Source organism: Hermetia illucens, chromosome 4 (assembly GCF_905115235.1).
Source record: "Hermetia illucens chromosome 4, iHerIll2.2.curated.20191125, whole genome shotgun sequence".
Lineage (NCBI taxonomy): Eukaryota > Metazoa > Arthropoda > Insecta > Diptera > Stratiomyidae > Hermetia > Hermetia illucens.
The window spans coordinates 52,701,046-52,722,484 of NC_051852.1; the positions used below are offsets into that span (position 1 = coordinate 52,701,046).

Here is a 21,439-nt window from a genome sequence, read left to right on the forward strand (position 1 = left end):
GCCGAGGTGTTTGAGGAAATACGTCATAGTCCATTGAATTCCTCCACGTTCTCCGGATAAAGCCGCATAGAGAACGTCACCGATAACAAGAAGAAATAATATCAGTGACAAGATACAACCGTGGCGGGCTCCACTTTAGACCTCAAAATCCTCTGAGATTTTAACTCGGTGCAGCGCGTGACATTTTGCACCATCATATACCGGTTTTTTAATACCTATTAGTTTCTCCGGAATGCCCCTCCTACGTAGAGCTCGCCAAAATGATGTAGGCAATGAGGGAGTATCGGGAGCAAAAAACAACCTACTCTCTGTTAATCAAACTTCCGAGATGTTCTTTAATGCGTTGAAGGATTACTTTAACTATTATCTTTGCAATGACAGGGATTATGCAGATACCCCTCCAATTGTCACACTCTAAACACAACCCAATTGTTGCATCCAAAGGACTCCACAGAATACATACTTTCGCCAAATTTCAGGGCAATAGCCCCAGTCATTTAATTAATAAGACAGACACACAGATGGACACACAACTTTAAAAATAATCAATTTTTGAATAAATGCGTTTCCTGTAAAAAATTATAAAAAATTTGACTTACCAAAGTTCCGAATGAAGCATGAAATATCTTTAGCTGAGCAGTTCCGTATTCCCTTTCTTCTATAAATAGCTGGGTAATGAAATGGATGACATCCACAAGTTCGATATACAAGTTGATGGTGACAATTCAATATGCAACCGGCTTGGCGATAATATCTTTTGGATCTTTTGTAATCACTAGAAATTCGACAGTTCCTCTTTGTTGCACTCAATTCCAGAACCTCTTTTGATGAACTCAGCTCCACCGGGTAGACAACGACAAAAGTCTCATGATATGGATTCAAAGTAATTAAGGTATGGGCTTCCACTACGTAATCTAAGGGATGGTGAACTTTCATAAGTAGCCCTGTCGATTGATTGCCCATTATTCTATCCAACCCAACTATGACCAAGCCACCGTTAACGCCAAAGTTGTTCGCAGAGAATGGTATGTATGACTGATCTTCTGGTCTGTAGTTAAACGAACAGCAATATCCCACGTGCGAAATCGATGTAGTGAAAGTTAGATCATCGTTCTTCTGATAACATGGGAACTGTTTCGAACCCCAATAGCAATATTGAAGAAAGTCTTCACAACTTCCGCCAAGTAGTGACATCGTTTCAAAAACAGTTAAATTATTTTCCTCCAGAATTTCGTCAACCATATTGTAGCGAGTTTCGTTGATTGTATGGCGACTAGTGAAACCTTCAAGACTTCTTAGCGCTATTTTTATATCATTTGAGGAATAGTTTAATTTATTGATTCTGAAAATTAAAAAGAAATCAGACGCTTCCCAAGTGTTCGTGGTCGATTCCTGCTTAAGTAATAGAAATTTTTGTTGGTAGTTACTTACATTCGTTCCATAAAGGCGTCCAACTTATATTCAAGAATAGCCAAAGGACTGCACAATGTCACACCAGGAAAAGCCACATTAGTGACGGGAACATGATTCTCTATACTGACGATTGTTGGTAGAGAGTAGAATTTATTCCAGAGCATGATCGATAGAAATACTCCAAGAATTAGTAAAGAGAACAAAATCACCGACCAACAGAACCTAAAAATACAGTTATTACACCTATAATTAATAAAATCATTTGCATTAAGAATCACCTTTTCAACTCATCATGGTTCGTGGAATTTGGTTTGCGACGTAACATCCACAGCCCATTCACTTTAGTATTATCTACGTATTGATAGAATGTTTCTCGCAAACTTTTGCGGAACAACGTGAGACCACTTTGAGTCCTCATGCTAGCATATTAAAGTCTCCTGGCTTTCTGAAAATTAGTTATTCGTTTCTAACTACAGTATTTGCTAAACGGCCTGTTGTCATATATTCATATTCCTAACAGATTATAAGTACACAGCTATCATTAAATTAATTATTTCTTTTCTTGAATGCATTATTGGAATTAACGGTCATTTATAGTAGCCTTTATTATAGTAGAAATACCTATAAAAGTTGAGTACTTCGCTTCATTCAGGATAATGGGAACAATTAACAACAATACGTATTTGGTATTCCAGTCACTTGTGAAGCATATTAAGATGCTGTTTTTACTTCTAACAGTGATATGAAGGTTGGAAACATTATTCCAAAGATAGGATAATGTGATGAACTCAAAAATGTTCATGGGTTAACTGAGAATTAATCGAAGCGACAATTTAAGCCATCATTTTCATTTTAATGTAAAGGAAGAAGTTTATTATTACCAATAAGGCATTAGCAAATGCTCATTTATCCACACAAATAATAATGATACAAGCTTCATTGAAAATAAAATTAAAAAAAAAAAAAAAATAAACACTATATATATACGTCCCAAGCTCTACGAGCGAAATTAAACAAAGTAGGACGGAATAAAATCTTCGATTTCAAATGGAAATATTCAAAAGGCCAGCTCTATTAGTTACCGTTAACACTAAAACCAACTATTGTTAACTGTGACTGAGATTTTCCCCATCCAGAAGCTTTCCTTGTATATCTCAGGTTCGGACTTGTAGGGAAAAGATCCTATTACGGGGTTCACAACTTTAGTCGATTTTAGCGTAGAACTGCCTATACCTGATATGATTTAGCCCTCAGGCAATTTATTATTATTCGACATGACCCTTTTTAGTTGTCTCGGCACACTGAAGATTTCGTATTGGATCGAAAACATTGCCGTGCAATAAACCAGTTGCAATTGTTTCTAATTCGGAGTTTGTTAATCGTATTTGAAAAAGTTTTCATAAAGTAACCATTTTCATTCTTGTCGCTTTACGTTGATCACGTTTTTTTTTCTCCGCCAAATGAATCAAAAATAGGAAAAATTAGTTCGAGCCCGTTTTTTCTCACCCAAAAAATCGAAAATGGCAATAATGAAAATAGTTACTTTATGACAACTTTTTCTAAAAATTGAAATCACACATAAAATATAACAAAAATTAAAAATACATTTATCCTTTAACGGACAACATCTTTAAAAATTTGGAGCAAATCTTTTTCCGGCACTGTATAAGAGAATGAGGAGGAAGAGAGTAATGTAAAAAAAATTCAAAAAAATAAATCTAACTTTACAGACAGGAACGTAGTTTGTGAGGATTTAAAAATTTCAAATTTTTCTTTAATTAATATGAGAGAACAAATTGCAAAAAAATGAACGAACTGAAATTCAATTTCACGAAAAATCAACCGTCGAAACTTCGAAGACTGAACCAGATATTGACAGGCTTCATTTTTCAATATTTCCAAAGATAACCGAGAGGTATAAACTTTTTATTTAATTTCGTTTCACTTTGATATATTTTACCAGAATCCATCATAAAAACCCACTACCACTGGAGCCGTGACGAAGTTCATGTTTTGGTTAGAGGAAATTTCGAAAACTTCAACTTTCGGTATTTGGAAAATGAAAGGAGATATCGAGAAATTGTACTTAATATAGTACTTTAGTCTTATTTTGGACCATTGTACCAGAATTCGTCCTTAAATCGTGAGGCAACGGAGATCGTAATCCCCTTAAGTTATCGCACCTTTTCGCATTAACAGAACTTCCGGGCGCTTTCCATTCACCACCAGTCGTAGCCATCACCAAAGCTCTCTTGATATGCCTCTATGTTTCCGGAATCAGCCAGGTGTAATGTCCTTTTCGAACGTGACCGAAAATTTCTTCCTCGCCAAAGGTAAAAATGCTTTTGATGGCAGACCAGTCTAATCAATATTCCCTGGCGGGTAATTTAGATTTTTTGCCGTTTGCACAGCAAGAAAGTAATTCCATTGATTAAGGACATTCAGATCACCCATCACGACCTCAAAGCCACTTTTACGAAGCCTCTCCTGAGCTCCGAGTAGTATCTCTTTTGGTGCATAACACTCCACAATTGTGACGCTCCTTTGCCTTGAACGGAATTTCGCAGTAAAGTTCCCGCCAGATACTGGTTCACAGTTCAAGTCGTCTGTAGCAGTTTGACACCTGATTCGAGTCTGCCATCACGTGACTTTCCAGAATACGAAGGCACAGTGCCGTCGTTACGTTATTCTCTATTCGACACGTTGTTCACATTTAGGTAGCAAGAAAATTTTAAAATCTTTAGGTTGCTACCTAACCAGCTTCATTCTACTTTTATAGTTTATGAAAACATTGATAACCTACTGTGATGGCAATTAATACAATTTGTAGAATTTCTGGAAAGCTTTAGAAATGACACAAACACCATAAATTTAACTCGGGCCAATTAATTCCTATAAAACGTAAATAGGTTCCACAAACTTTACAACCCACTATTTTAGGCATAAACGGATAAAATTAACACTTCATTACCGAGTTGTATACTCAACAATATTCAAACAAATTTCAAAGATAACAGTCATATGTTTTAATGTTCACACTACCCAGCCCATTCAATTTTGAATATATCTGTGTATAGATTCTGTTTGTTATCCACTAATTACTACTATTTTAGACAGTTTTTATGTTCTATGAAATAAAAAATATGCCTGTAAAAAATAAGCAATAAAAAAAGTTGACTGAATGTTTAATTGCATTGGAGTATAATTTTATTCCGCGGAAACTTTGAATAATTAACCAGAGATTCGCAATGAGTACCGAGCCTTTATCAAAAAAAGCACTTACCCCCACTTACCCCAATTTAAACCTGGAGGAATTCACAGTACAGTCGCTAAGAAAATACCTAGAGTCATCCTCGAACTTAAAAAGAGGCGCCTCGAAAGGATATTTATCAAAGAACAGACTAGTTTCTGCGTTGAAACATCCTATATATAATAGTAAACTTACCGGTCATATTGAAAGATTTCTGTAAGTTTCGCAATCCTCGCTCCACTTATGTTCCATCGAGTTCAAGGAATAATTTGGGCAGGAATAACAATTTCGGGATCATTAACAAACTGTTATTGGAGTATATTCCGGAATATTATACCATGGTAAAGTGTAACAGGACGTTGCAGTGCAAAGTAGCTTTAAACAAAGCCATGTCCTGCCACCTTTTCAAGATTTTGTAAGACAATTCCTTATTAAAATCGATTCAATGTCTATCTGTCACATCTGATTTATGCGGAAACGGCTGAGCTTATTATTGCGAAATTTGGTGAGAGGGTATGTGAATCCTTTATATATAGTCATGTCGCCATTATCCGTAAACTTTAAGGGGGCTCCCGTATGCAATACTTTTCCACCGAGTATGGCCGTGTTGGGTATCCAATGAAAAAGTTCGATTAGTACTTTTCGAAACTGGTCATATTTTTGATATTAAGTGAAACAGGATCAAAACGTGTGTGCCAAAAAATGAAAGAGATCTAGTTCTCAGAACCTATCCAAACGAAAAATCTGAAAAAATCATATTGGTATATCCATCCATCCGTACATCCGTTCAAATATCTGCTTAAATAATATTAATAATGGCATATTACCATATACCAAGTACAAAATTACCGTTATACCGGTACCGTTATAAAGGATGGTGTAAGGCATAATTTTGGGTTAGAGTTCGAAGGAAGTATAACCAGTATTAACAAAGTTATAAAGGGTGCAAGTTTTGTAATTTATATAAATGGATGGCACTCTGAAACAGCGAGCTCATTGGGACCAACAGGACACGGTAGTTTTGTTAACGCTCACTTGGAACGACACGACAAAACACGACAGACTAGCTAACACCCACTGGAAACGACACGACAGAATATTGCCTAGTTTATTTGCTAAGTAAACATATTGAAAACACTATTATTAACTTATTACTCCCTCAGAAAACAGGTAGACAAATGTCTGTGCATGTTTTAGACGTCAGACAAATGTCTGTTTCAGACAAAATCTTTGTCTGCAGCAGGCAAATCTCTGTGTCTGTCTCACAAATCAGACAAATATTTGTCAGACAAATATATGAGCCGGCGTCAAGCAAATACCTGTTTCAGACGAAATCTTTTACTGCAGAAGATAAATTTCTGTGTCTGCCTTATACATCAGGCAGGTATTTGTCGGATAAATGTCCGAGTCGGCATCAGACAGACAAATCTCTGCATCAGACAAAACCTTTTCCTGCATCGGACAAATGTCCACGTCTCTCTGATGTGTGTGACAGACGCAGACATTTGTCTGATGCGTTAGACAAATCAGACATTTGTCTAACGCGGACATTTGTGTGTCTGAAGTCTGAAACATGCACAGATATTTGTCTGTCTGTCTGTTGTTTGAACCAAACATAAGTTAATAATAGTGCTTTCAATAGGTTTACCTGGGAAATACACTAGGCCTATTCTGTTGTGGTACGCCATCTGTGTGTTCGCCTCCGAATTTTTCAGTTCAACTCGTACTTATATGTATAAGCTAGCACCAGCGATCTTCAATTTAATTTGCTCGGAGAGTAAGGCGGGGATTTTCATTTGCGTACAATAAATTTACATAGATGCGTAATAGGTAATAGGAAATGCTTTTTTGTTTAGGATGAGTACCATTTTTATGGCTTTAATATTTACACGTGCACATATATTTTGCAGTTTGGAAATAAAGGCAGGACTAGTTTGAACTTTTAACTATATGTCAATGGAAAAAAAGTGCACAGAAAGTTTCTCACATAAGATGAATACATAAGAATGAATAAGATGAAGATGAATGAATGATACCCGAAGCGTGGAGCTTCCGGTATTCTGACTTTTTTAATCAGCGATCCAATCCAATTGCTATTGATTTTTAGTTCCTTTTTGATGAATTCGAAGTTAATAAGGAAATAATGGCTCCCAACTATGACGGAGCGACGTTCGCTTTTATGCTGTTCCGCTGTTGCACACTTTTCCACTGTACAGCATTAAGAGTGATTCTAATGAAACTAAATCCGTGAAAACTGAGTTTCAACAACTCCCAGCACATTCTTTAAAATTTTATGGAGACAAAAAATCATTGCACATCTTCGGCCGCGATGAGAATTGCGCGACGAATATTCCGCGCGTAGGAGCTGGTGTTAGTGCCGTGTATGTGATGCAGTGCATTGGTGTGCGCCCACGTGGTTGCGAACACATGGCCGCGAGTTGTCTGTCACAACAGCTGTTTATGGCATCGCGCATCCCACCGGGAACTTTAAAGATTCATTTGGGATTAATGGCAATGGATTTTAGTGGAAACACTGAAAGGTGCAGAATGAGATTCCATCCCCTTTGCAGCTGGATTTGTTCCTCCTGTACGGATCCATTCGCAAGTCCGCGACCAGTGATTGTGAGTACTGCCTATTAAATATACTGTGGTCTATATTCTACAAAGGAGTAAAAGGAGAAATTCATACAGCTATCTTCACTTTTTCAAAAAAATGAACGTCTGGGAAGTACTTATTGTCAATATTTCAAGTCTTCCCTCTCATACGAACGTATGTTCATATGTATGGATCATCTCTGATTTTTATCTAACATCAATGATTAGGAATATTAATGCTGTATAAGGAAAGCATCGTCACACGTTTTAAAGAGAATTAATGTACAATCATTTGATAACAGAAAGCGTTACCAGGAAAGAATTATCAGAAAATCTAAGTTCCGGTAATGTAATCTTCTATGTATGAAATAAAAGTCACCAACATGATTTTCTCACTGTTGCCGAGTATGGCTAACTAGATATCCTTATCAATTGCTCTTTGGATCTTATATACCTATAAGTTTCATTATAGTTTATAGTACTAAGAAGCTTAGAAAGAATTATGTGGCCCGTTAACAAACTACAAATGCACACGCACCAGATTAAACACCACACGGTGCGCATAATGAACAGTTTTAGTCTAATATTATTAGATATGACGTTTTGTTAATCTATGAGCAAATGATAATATAATAGGCTAAAAATAGCTCATTGATTATACCGTACAGTTCAATTGCAAAGATTTGATCAGTGACAGATATGAGCCACAAGAAAGCTCTTTGAAAAGGTGTGAACACCATTCATAAATTATTATACACGTTTATGACGATTAACGAGAGCACTTCATAATCAAGATAAACCCATTCGGGCTTTGACCACCAAGATTTTTCAACATTTAGAACATTGTCTATAATTAGACAAGTCTCTTCTTATGCTGATTAACGAATATGGCGAGCTATAAAAGTAAAAGTAATCATTAGCAATTTAATCCACGAAGATATGGAGAATTTATATTTGTTCAGAATTTAATTGGAAAGCCGTAAATGCTTTGGATTATAAAGCGCGTCATCAAAATTAATTCATCTTAATCCTAGAACAAAAATGCGTTTTAACACGTATGAAGCAACTGCACCTCAAAATATCGAAATTATTTTAAAATCGCATTTTCAATATTGCAGCTCTTTTGAAAATACAATGAGTTAAAAATTTGAAAACCACTGAAAAACCATCATCCAACCTTAGATTTTTTTTACATATAAGTATACATAATTTGAATCCTATTCTTGATGTTGAAGTGATTATTTAAAATTTTTCAAAATTCGGAATTCACTGGAACCATAAATTCCCAGATAGCAGATCGACTCCTAAGTTTCCTCACAAATTTGAATCAAAGTCTTGTACTTTGCGGGAGTTTCAGTAATTTCTAAGTTTTCAGAAAGAGTAACCATATGCATTTACTTCCTGTTTATTCAATTGCTTCTAATTTCCTAGAATTTTCACTTTACGACTTGTACAATAAGCTTCGTTTTCTTCGTCTTTGAAGTTACTCAGAAATTTTACTTTGATGCAGAGACATTATGCACAGCCATTTGTCACTTTCAAAATAGTTATTAGTTTCTCTTCTCACTCAAGCTTTCAAGATGTTCCTTGATACGTTCCAGGATTATATATAATCTTTGATTAACTTTGCTGGCATGAAATATCAATCTTTCATTTATCTGAATGATAATTCATAAAAGAAGGATGGTGCAAAACAAACAACAAAAAACAACTCAATGTCTATTTGTCCGTTTGTCTGTCTGTTACACCAAATTCACTTGAAAACGATTGAACTTTTTATATTCAAACTTTGTATAAGGTCATACAGGTTTACGTGCAGCGGGTGGTACAATTTTATCTTGAATTCACATGGAAAGAATTGATTAGCGCTTTTTGAAACTGGCCTAATTTAGAACATCAGTTGAGGCCTGAAATGTGTGCTTTGTAAAATAAAACAGGTCTCTTTTTCGGAACCTATCCAATCAAATAAGTTTGAAAAAACTCACTATGATGCATCTATCAGAAATGAATCTCAAAACCTAGCCCTTTCCCATTTCAATTTTCATATCATAATATATAACATTATGTTATACTGCATCATATTATATTACTAATTACAGAAAGAATTTAGTTAGTTCAAAATTTCTTCAATGGGTTAAGAGCTAGACGTCAGGATCCCACCGCTGTTTGAAATAGTTGCTTAGGTGGCCGGCTCGATACAAAATTTATTTTCGCCCTTTTTGTCTGTTTTTAGTTAATCATAAATTATATTCCTAAGATATAACACATTTCATGAAGGGTCCGGGTTCTCAATTTGTATAAGCCTAAAAGCATTCCTCCTGTTTTCAGATGCCACATATTGTTTTTGCCACTTTTGTTTAGTCTTTCGAACGAAAGACTTTTCAAGATTTCTGCGTAGCTGGACCCTCTATTTGGGCTTTTAGTATTGGGCTATTAGCAGTGCACTCATTTTTAAGGTTTTGTGTAAATCGGTTTTAAGGTTTTGTGTAAAACAGTTTTAAGGTTTTGTGTAAAACAGTTTTAAGGTTTTGTGTAAAACGATTCGATGTCTGTCACACCTGAGTTATTCGGAAACAGCTAAAACAATTGTCACGAAATTTGGTGAGAAAGTGTAGTCTGTGAATCTCTTTACATAAATTGCACTGGGTTTAAGAGGGGGCTCCCCATATATGTGAAAAAGGAGTGTACATTTTTCTTTCACAGAATACATTAGTACTTTTCGAAACTGATGATATTTTTGGCACTGGGTGAAACGTAAGGGAGTGAGGGTCAAAATTTGCGCCCCAAAAAGTGTAACAGGTCTCGTGCTCAGAACCTCTCCAACCGAAAAATCTGAAAATCACAATGGCAAATCCGTACGAAATCTAGGCCTAGAAATACATCCGATACCTGCTTAAATAAAGTCAATAATTATTACCATATTTTAGAAATTTATCCGAACACCCCCTTAAGTTCATCCTAAAAGTGGTACAATTATAAGTAATATAATAATATAACCCATAATTTTGGAAAGTTTGACAAAAATCCGACCATTATCAACAAAGTTATAGAAAATCAAAATTGTGTATTTCACATGAATTTATTACACTCTAAGACGTGGATGACATCATCGTCATATAAAGTGAACTTATATGAACGGCAAAGTTGGAGTTTAGAAATATATGGGTATATCAAGAAATAATTTGAATTTGAGGTATGTGGGAATGGGAAAACATGAAAAAGAAACTTCTCACACAAGATGAACACAAAACCTTTATACATACTTTATCATATTCCTAGATTCTGATTTCAGTTTTTCTATACTGATTAACCATTTCATTCATAATGGCAACATTTGATTAAAGTTTGAACCTCCATTCTGTAAAAACAATTACTGAGCTAACTGGCTACTGGCCAGTGACTAGAAAAGTTTGCCCGTGCAATGTATTTTTTAAAACCATGCAACATCTGTCAGGTATTCATTGACAAGAAAACGCTATTATCATTTTATTGAACAAAGGACTCATTTTTAAGGTTTTGTTTAACACGAAACCTTAAAAATGAATTCTTTGGTCAGTGTTTTGTGTAAAACAAAACGTTATTAAAATCGATTCATTCGTATTTCTGATATTGGGTGAAACATTGTGGAGATTGAGCTCAAAATGTGTACCTCTCAGAATCTATTCAGCCGAAAAATCTGAAAAAGTCACAATGCGTCTATATGAAATCTAGGCCTGAAAATACATCCCGTTTGAGATCTCCACAAATAAAGCTGATAATAGTATAGAAGTACAGCATCAACATAGATAACATAGGACATATGTATCATAATTAAGAAAAATTTGAAGGCAAGGTAACTACTATTAACAAAGTTATAGAAGGTCAAAGTTTCGCAATTCGGGTAAACTTATTGCACCCTAAGACGTGTACGACGTCATCATCATCTAAAGTAAACTTATATGAACAGCGGGGTTCATGGCCACATTTAGTTTTCCTTCCTTGGATTTTTTAACTTATTTGTATATCAGTGTCAATTACTCGAGGTGGACATGCGTATGTATATGTATGTGTTAATAAAGTTTGCGGGTAGTAACCAATATAATAGACATGTGTGCACTTGGATACCAGTCGTTTTGAACGTACGTACATAACATATATATATGCTTTTGTGACGAAATATTTCGTATTCTTAGCTTTGTACGAATGGAAACTCGTGCATAGAGAGTTTCTCACATAAGATGAACACAAAACCTTTATACCCGATGCGCCCAGTTTCCGGTGTCCCGATTTTTTAAAGTATAAATCAAATCATTGTGAGCGTAGAACGAACACTTTATAGTAAACAATTAGAGAATAATCTACTGTCTATTTCTTTACTAGTGCGCTGACTATTGTATGTTTATTAATGTTCACGGCACAGATACCGAAAACAGGTTGCCACTCGCTCCTGTTCGGGAAAAAAGACCTCGTATGGATTATGATGACCAAGTTTACCACTATTAAAAATCGACCGTAAATATGATCACTAGGTGATTTCAGTATCATCCATATCATATGCGTTGTACGGAAGGTCGCGGTTCAAATCTCACTGGTGACAATGGAATTTGCGTCGTGGTTTGACGTCGGATACCATTCGACCATTGAGTCACATCAGGGTAATAATCTCGGGCGAGCGCAATGCTGGCCTGCATGACCGACATGACCGTCCGGTTGTGGATAAAATCCGGCTCAATAGGTTACGGTGGGCGGGTCACTTATAATAAATAATATCGGTCTATTAAGTCTACGAATAGCTAACGCGGCCCAAGAGTTGAATAAAGAATAAAGAGGTCATTTTTAAGACCTGCCTGCATTTGCATTGATGGTAGGCAATTCGAACATGTTATTTAAAAACTGTACTTTAGACATGATTCAGTTTATTTGATTTTTCAAAATGATCACATAAAGTAGATTACGTTTACCCTTTACTATAAGTCATTACCAGTAAATTATTAGAACAATGGTTCTTTGTTCAGTATCGTGTTTCATTGGTGAACACTTGACAAATGTTGCATAGTTTTGAAAATTACATTAAATGAACAAACTTTTCGAGTAACTAGCCAAGTTAGGTCAGTATTTTTTTTTTACAGGATGCGGATTCAAACTTTAGGCAAAATTAAAAATGTCATATTGCCATTGAAAACAGATTTTTTGTGAAAAGTTTAGAATTTTTAATCAATTTGATTAATGAAATATATGAAATCTAGGCCTGAAAATACATCCCGTTTGAGATCTCCACAAATAAAGCTGATAATAGTATAGAAGTACAGCATCAACATAGATAACATAGGACATATGTATCATAATTAAGAAAAATTTGAAGGCAAGGTAACTACTATTAACAAAGTTATAGAAGGTCAAAGTTTCGCAATTCGGGTAAACTTATTGCACCCTAAGACGTGTACGACGTCATCATCATCTAAAGTAAACTTATATGAACAGCGGGGTTCATGGCCACATTTAGTTTTCCTTCCTTGGATTTTTTAACTTATTTGTATATCAGTGTCAATTACTCGAGGTGGACATGCGTATGTATATGTATGTGTTAATAAAGTTTGCGGGTAGTAACCAATATAATAGACATGTGTGCACTTGGATACCAGTCGTTTTGAACGTACGTACATAACATATATATATGCTTTTGTGACGAAATATTTCGTATTCTTAGCTTTGTACGAATGGAAACTCGTGCATAGAGAGTTTCTCACATAAGATGAACACAAAACCTTTATACCCGATGCGCCCAGTTTCCGGTGTCCCGATTTTTTAAAGTATAAATCAAATCATTGTGAGCGTAGAACGAACACTTTATAGTAAACAATTAGAGAATAATCTACTGTCTATTTCTTTACTAGTGCGCTGACTATTGTATGTTTATTAATGTTCACGGCACAGATACCGAAAACAGGTTGCCACTCGCTCCTGTTCGGGAAAAAAGACCTCGTATGGATTATGATGACCAAGTTTACCACTATTAAAAATCGACCGTAAATATGATCACTAGGTGATTTCAGTATCATCCATATCATATGCGTTGTACGGAAGGTCGCGGTTCAAATCTCACTGGTGACAATGGAATTTGCGTCGTGGTTTGACGTCGGATACCATTCGACCATTGAGTCACATCAGGGTAATAATCTCGGGCGAGCGCAATGCTGGCCTGCATGACCGACATGACCGTCCGGTTGTGGATAAAATCCGGCTCAATAGGTTACGGTGGGCGGGTCACTTATAATAAATAATATCGGTCTATTAAGTCTACGAATAGCTAACGCGGCCCAAGAGTTGAATAAAGAATAAAGAGGTCATTTTTAAGACCTGCCTGCATTTGCATTGATGGTAGGCAATTCGAACATGTTATTTAAAAACTGTACTTTAGACATGATTCAGTTTATTTGATTTTTCAAAATGATCACATAAAGTAGATTACGTTTACCCTTTACTATAAGTCATTACCAGTAAATTATTAGAACAATGGTTCTTTGTTCAGTATCGTGTTTCATTGGTGAACACTTGACAAATGTTGCATAGTTTTGAAAATTACATTAAATGAACAAACTTTTCGAGTAACTAGCCAAGTTAGGTCAGTATTTTTTTTTTACAGGATGCGGATTCAAACTTTAGGCAAAATTAAAAATGTCATATTGCCATTGAAAACAGATTTTTTGTGAAAAGTTTAGAATTTTTAATCAATTTGATTAATGAAATGACTAATCAGTATAGAAAAACTGAAGTTAGAATCTAAGAATATGAAATCTTTAAGAGTGATACTCGAAAATCTGATTCAATTTTAATAAATTCCATTATTTCGAAAATCAGGTAATCTGTTATTTTTATCTGAACGGTTTGTTTCCACCTTTTGTCGAATATATTTTCCTTTCGGTCTAAAAAATATAGAGGAATTTCCACTTAGAGAGGTTCGACTGTATATATATGTTTTCTGTTCACTTCTCCGTGGATTATGGGTCACCATTTCTCTTCTTTGCGCATTATTATAATTTTTATTTTAGGGAGTTTTCTCTTTTCGTGGAGTCATCAGGTATCCAAATTCAGCATTAAACTAAACACATTTTAAAATATCACTTTCCAATACGATTAATGGAGTAGCGCATTGTTTTGGACATTTTTCGCGTTTCATTCTGGCTTAAGCAATAATTTCATTATAACTAACTTAAAAAGAGCAATTTGGGGTTATAAATAAAATATTTGTCTAATATTGTTGGTGATGCTAATGCAATTAAAAATCTTAACAATTATTTTAGAAGTATGCTTAGGAGAAAGTAGGTTAATTCCAAACGCATCTCAGTATTTCATTTACTTTTTGCTACAGTTTATTTTCTACATGGCATTGGAACCAAATGCACAATGTATAGTATATCCTCCCCTTGAAAGAGAAATGATATAATAAAACGAAACTTGAATTTGAGTTAGTTACCAATTTTGCCCTTAGTAATCAAATCTGTGAACATGGAATGTGATTCGGGTCTCAAACCTAGTTCTCACTTTTCTCATGGAGGTGCGATATCTAAAAATTTTCGAATGCATATTTGTTCTACTTGCTAATAAAAAAACTCAAACAATAAATTCCAACCATTGCAAATCGTGGTAAAATGACAACTAGAAGAAAGTGTTTATCTACCAAATTTGCATGCTGCAATTAGCACCAGTAAAATTGAAAGCACTTTTCCAAATCCATGTAAAACAAATTCTAAAATATCATATATCAATAACTAGTCCTATAATGGGACATTGAGAGCATTTTATTATATTTTTAGATCATCGCTAGTGGTGCGTTCTTCTTTCTCCCATGTGGACCATCTGATAACGCTATATTTCAGTGCATCACTCGCAAAACAAAGCTACAATTTTGTAACTTTGTTTTGGGAGTGATAATCCTAAAAGTATCTTGATAATTGCTGGCTTATTGATATTGCAGTTTTTTGTTTATAGTTTGAGGGTAATTTAAAAATATCTGCCCGAGGCCATAACAGCGGTCGGTATTCTAAACAGTATGAAAGTATAATGCCATCAATTACAGCACAGTGGTCATGAATATCTAAATAATCGACCGAAATTGCATATGAGTCTACACGCCAATCAAGTGAGCAAATGCCAGGGCTCTTGAATGGGGCATGCCTCAATCAGACTCCAGAGGGCAACGGATTCTGGAAATGGCGGCGAAAACCGGGCTCGTAGTTTTAAACACCGGATCCACGCCAACGTTTCGGCGCCCAGGTTGTGAAGGAAGTATTCCTGACATTACTTTTGCGTCGGAATCTCTGGCATCATCGGTGGACGGGTGGCGAGTTCTAGAAGACTTCTCGGCAAGTGATCATCAGTACATTGCGTTCGAAGTGTTTGACGCTACTTGCCGGCGAGCATCAACACGACGTTCTCCCTGCGTGTGGAACGTCGCGAGGGTGAACATCGGAAAGTTCGTCGAAGCTCTTGGAGCAGGTAGGGCCGCGCTGGGGGGTCCTCCGGGGGCTGGTAGTGTCGCAGCTGACACCGTCGTAAATTCAGTGATGAATCTGATAACGACGGCGTGTGAGGCTTCCATGCCCCGGAGAGGCCCCAGACGCGACAAGTCTTCTATGTACTGGTGGACGGCAGAAATTTCCGACTTACGGAAGGAGTGTCATAACCTCCGCCGTTTGGCACAACATTTGCACGCCAACGAGGAGGCATGTGCCATAAAGGCACAATATAGATCAGCAAAAAGGAGACTCCGCAGCGCTATAAATAAAAGCAAAGCTCGCGGCTGGCAGAATCTTGTTAATGAGGTGAATGAGGTCCGGTGGGGACTTGGCTATAAGCTTGTCAGTCAGAAAATCGGGGCTTTGCGGAAGCCCTGCATACTGAGCACCGACCAGATGGACCGCATTGTGCGGGCATTGTTTCCCAGACACCCTGTACGGGTTGATGTAAATAGCGCGGGAAGCGTTGTGGACTGTCCCCTTTTCACAATGAGAGAGCTCGAAGAAGCGGTTCTCACTATGAAAAACAGGAAGGGGCCAGATCCTGATGGCATCCCGGCGGAAGTTTACAAACTGATGTTCCGCCAACGGCCAGAATTGCTGCTTGAAGTGTTCAACGCGTGCTTGAAGGAGGGCATTTTTCCTTGTCGCTGGAAAGGGGCCAGACTCGCGTTGATCAGTAAGGGTAAAAGATATCCGGAGCTCTCGTCTGCATACCGACCGCTGTGTATGCTTGACACGGCCGGAAAAGTGCTCGAGAAGCTCATCAGGGTTAGACTCGCTGAAGCGATCCGTGCTGCCGGGGACTTATCCGCAAGGCAGTTCGGGTTTAGAACAGGGAAATCTACAGTGGATGCTGTTATGGAGGTCGTAGATGCGTTTAATCGAGCCGGGGCACACAGCCGCCGATCTCGACGGATAGGGCTCCTCATAAATGCCTTTAATTCCATAAAATGGACAGATATGCTAGGCACACTAGAGAACTCCTTTCACGTGCCAAGCTATCTCTTGCGGATATTGAGGGATTATCTGAAAGACCGCTCCCTGCTCTATGAGACGCTAGAGGGCCAGAGGAGGATGAAAATCACGTCGGGAGTAGCACATCCATCCTAGGGCCGGACCTCTGGAACGCTTCCTACGATAATCTGCTGAGACCGGAAGCCGGATGCCGGAAGAGTCGCGCCTGGTCGGTTATGCAGACGACGTTGCGGCACTTGTTGCCGGACGCACTGTTAAACAGGCGCAACGCAGACTTGACATATTGATGCGACGAGTAAGCTCAGGGTGTCAACCTTACGCTGGAAAAAACCGAAGTAGTCATCCTGACCAGAAGGGGAATCCCGACCTTGCGTCCCATATCGATCGGCTAGTTCACTATAGAGTCAAAACCAGCGATTAAATACCTTGGTTTAATGCTCGACTCGAAGATGAGCTTCTTCGAGCAAATCAAAGTAGTCGCGGACAGGGCTGCAGCAGGCGTCGCGGCCTTGAGTCGGCTAATGACAAATGTTGGGGGCCCTATATCAACTAGAGAACGTCTCCTTATGGGAGCAACGCAGTCCGTTCTTCTCTATGGTGCGGAGGTATGGGCTGATGCCCTTGACAAGGAGATGCATCGTAAACGCCTCATTCAAGTGCAGAGGCGGGGAGCTTTGCGAGTGGCGTCTGCTTATCGCACCGTCTCCGAACCGGCTGTGATGGTGATTGCGGGAGTGATCCCCGTTGCCCTCCTTGCCAAGGAACGCAAAGCTATCTATCGCCGTAAGGGCGAAAACTTAAGAGAAGTGGTTTCCCGTGAAGAATGTCAACGCACCCTTAGCGAGTGGCAACTTTCTTGGCAAAATGAGCCAAGGGGCAAGTGGACTGCGCGGCTCATCGACAAATTAGACCCATGGTTAAACAGAACGCACGGTGAGATTGATTACTTCCTTACCCAACTTCTAAGTGGGCATGGGGGTTTTCAGTTTTACCTGTACAGGATTGGGAAGGTGCGATCTCCTGATTGTGTTTTCTGCAATGGAGTGGCGGATGACGCTGAACACACCTTGCGAGAGGTGGAACAGCCTCCGCCAGCAGCTTTATGCAGACGCAGGGGAGCTCTCTCCAGACAAGATTGAACTCGACCGGCGGAGGGATCGGGTGGTAAGGGGTTCCCTGAACTAACAACAACTCCCTTCCTCCCCTCCCCTCCCGTTGGTGAAAGGAATTCCCTGACTTGAAGGCTCCCGAAGCCGGGAGAGCGGGAGGGCTAGCCCGAAGTAATGTGTCAAACAGTTCCAGGCTAGTTCTCTGATGACAGGGAGGTGTTTAGTTGGTAGTTCATCAGCGTACTGTTGCGGGAGTCCAACACTCTGTGCGCAAACGTATTCACCTACCCTACTCTCAAAAAAAAAAAAAAATCAAAAATCATGGTGACAACTTATTTTTATGAATGTTCATTTCACCTCCTTGATCGATATTAGATAGCTCGTAGTATTCGTAATAATCTGGAGTACTCATAGCAGTAACAAAATTAATATTCACAATCTATCTTATCTGCAATGCACAATCACACCGATTAATACACACAAAGCATTGTTTCCGCGATAACAAATAGTACTAAATCTACTTTCGGTAAACTATCTAAAAGTCTGATTATTCAATGTAACAAAAAGTGATTCCCCTGGTGCCGACTATATTCTTTTAAAGACCCAAGTTTCATCATCAACTTTAGTTATTAAAATCGGTTTGTTTTATGCCTATCTGTCTATTTGACACTTTGCTAGGAAACGGTTACACCGACTGACACAAAATTTCGTGAAAAGGTTGGAACTATTAACTCCTACCAAGTGGCGTTTAGGAGGGGTCACCATACATACAAAAGGGGGCTATCAATTTTTTTTTTCACCACATGTGGAAGGTGTATATTAATATTTTTCGAAATTGGCATTATTTTTGACGTTTGTAAACAAACCTGGAAACTGGAAGCTCAGCGCTTCAGGTATGAAAGGTTTTTTGTTTCGCTTGTGAGTATATTTGAATGCAGAACTATCCCATTTGTACGTAGCCGTTATCTATATGCATTTTGCAGACTACTCACTTTAGTGTGATATTGATATTTAGTTGCAATAAATTTGCATGGCATTGCTTCATGCTATAATCTATATTACTACAAATTTTTATAATTCTAGGATAAACTTAAGGGGGGTTTCTACTCAATTTCCTCCAAAATATAGTAATATTATATATTATTAACTTAATTTGAGCAGATATCGATAAGGAAACTATTTTGAGACCTGGACACCGTATAGAGATTTTTCGGTTGGGTGGTTTCTGAGAATGAGTCCATTAAAGAAAACACCACTTTCGACCTCTCCCACTCCCCGCTTTTCCAACAAATGTCAAAACTAAGACCGACATCAGAAAGTACTAATCAAGACTTTTCACCCGATGCAGAAAAAACCTTAAAAAGTGAACACCTAAATCAATAACCCAATCTTAAAAACTACCCAACCGAAAAGTATGGCCACATGATACCCTAAATATTCTACAAATGTTAGGCCTTAAAATACTTCCACATCAATACATAATATATCAACTTGGAGCATGGAGCATGATACTGGAAAGTGACGGAAATCCTTTCATTACTCACAAAGTAATCACAGACCAAATTTACTTAAGAAATCTACTGAAATTAATATCCCAGTAACTTAGATTAACAAAAACCTGATGATGTCGGAGAGTGTGCAGTGAAATATCTGCTTGACCTTATACGGCATTGTTTGAAAGTTTCAGCTGTTGGTCTGTGAAGGCCCTCGAAGATTACTATGAAATTATCAATTTGGTAGATATAAGGTCCCGGCACCTTGCTCCTTCTATTTTCGTAGGAACTTGCTGCGTTCCAAATCATTATAGAATGTCAATATTATATTACAAAGAAAAGTCATTAAAACCCATATACTATATATGCATACGTATATGTCGACGCTTCAAATTATTGAGGAAGAACAATTGATTCATAATGATAACACAAGGCTTTGAGGAAATTCTACTATTATTAACAAAATTGTGCTCATTAAGACCATATATGCCATTATTTCCTTATTTTTAAATATAGCCCTCTGGAAATCAGGATTTAAATCCTCTAGTAAAAAGACAAGAACACAATTGCATAGCCGTTTCTGTTCACGAATAATCCAACAGTTTTGCCGCAGAATAAGCCACTGGAAGACCCATTATCAAACCGTCCATTCAGCCTTTTATATTGCCTCAATTGTATCCAAGTATGTATATGTAGAGCAAAATATGTATGAAATGATTTTCGGACATTTTTTAATAATCGTAATTCAAATACTAGTTAGTAATCCTCACCATTTAATTTTTTGTTTCAAATGAGCAAGACGCGTTTTTCTCAAAACAACGTTTTTTAGGTTAGCGTAGGTGATTAAAAAAACGACTTGAGTATTCGCTTTGAACTTTTAATATGTTATTGTACACATTCAAAGCAATAGAATGAACCTCGGTGCTAAATATTTTGATGTACATCAGGTTTTTTGGTGCTAAAAATCGGAAAAATTTAAAAAATCGACGCCATTTTTTATTTTTTAGCGAAATTTTTTGATTGTGGTACACTCTATAGAGAATTTCAAGTTGATGAAAACCACTTTTTTTGTTTTTTTTTTTCAGACGTTTCAGTGACCCGAAATCACCCACGTTGTCAATTTTTGACGTTTTATTAAAAATCTGTATCAAATAAAAAAAAAAGCCTAAAAAATTTCATAAATTCTTCTTTTAGCCTTAAACATAATATATGTGCAAAATTTCATCAAAATATGTTTTTTCTCAAAAAATAAACCGTTTGAAAAAATTAAAAACAGGAAGAGTGTATTATTGAAGGAGTGGTTCCGACAGATCTCCTAGTAAGCGAGACGTGTTGTCTTTACAAGAAAATGAAAACCAATCTATGTATCTGAAATATGAACAAAATACTGAAGAGCGGTAAGGCAAAAGTAAGTGAAGAAATGACAACAAGGCGAGATAATTTGCAATGGGACAGCTCATATCCCATATTGAAGCGTTCATTCATCGGCGATACCTTATAACTGTTTTATTGTTTGTAGTATCGTCTACACAATTCCTCATGGGGATTTATGGTTAATCTACATCATGGCCGATTCAGACTGGATGATTCTCTCATTTGCTCTTCATGTAGTAGCACATCTGAAGACCTACACATGTCATATTCTACTGATTGCGACTTTAGTCAGACAAAAAATCTTCAAAAATACCCTGAAAGTCAAGATAACACACAAAAAAAACTGACGTAAAGTAAACTCCATAAACATGTATTCGGGTGGAGCTTGGCAATGCGGAATGCGAGGAGCAGAAAATATCGTCATTAAAATCGGTGATAAAAGAGAAAGGAAAGAAGACGTTAGTTTAAAGAATGTGTATCTTGCACATTGTTGCAACCTGACGTTTATATAAAACTTTAGAAGGGGACACGAGACTTTAAAATTTAAATAAGAATCCTATAACACAACTGGTTTCAGAAGACCCCTATTTTAAGGTTTTGTAAAAAAGACAAATCATACTGATGTAACTATAACAAATCTAGGCATAAAAACACATCCCATTACGATATCTGCTCAAATAAAGTTAATAATGGTATATTACTAAATATATTTTAGAAACTTATCAGAAAATC

General features: G+C 37.2%; 1 protein-coding gene across 1 annotated transcript in view; it reads right to left on the minus strand.

Moving 5' to 3' along the window:
• The window catches only part of LOC119655103 (sodium channel protein Nach), an 86,201-nt gene that overhangs the window by 19,123 nt on the left and 45,639 nt on the right, over window positions 1-21,439 (minus strand). The window contains exons 5-7 of the mRNA XM_038060825.1: window positions 1,692-1,858; window positions 1,432-1,635; window positions 600-1,342 (exon numbers count right to left, since the gene is read on the minus strand). Of these exons, the coding sequence (XP_037916753.1) occupies window positions 600-1,342; window positions 1,432-1,635; window positions 1,692-1,831 (1,087 nt within the window). The 5' untranslated portion in view covers window positions 1,832-1,858. The remainder of the gene's footprint in view (window positions 1-599; window positions 1,343-1,431; window positions 1,636-1,691; window positions 1,859-21,439) is intronic.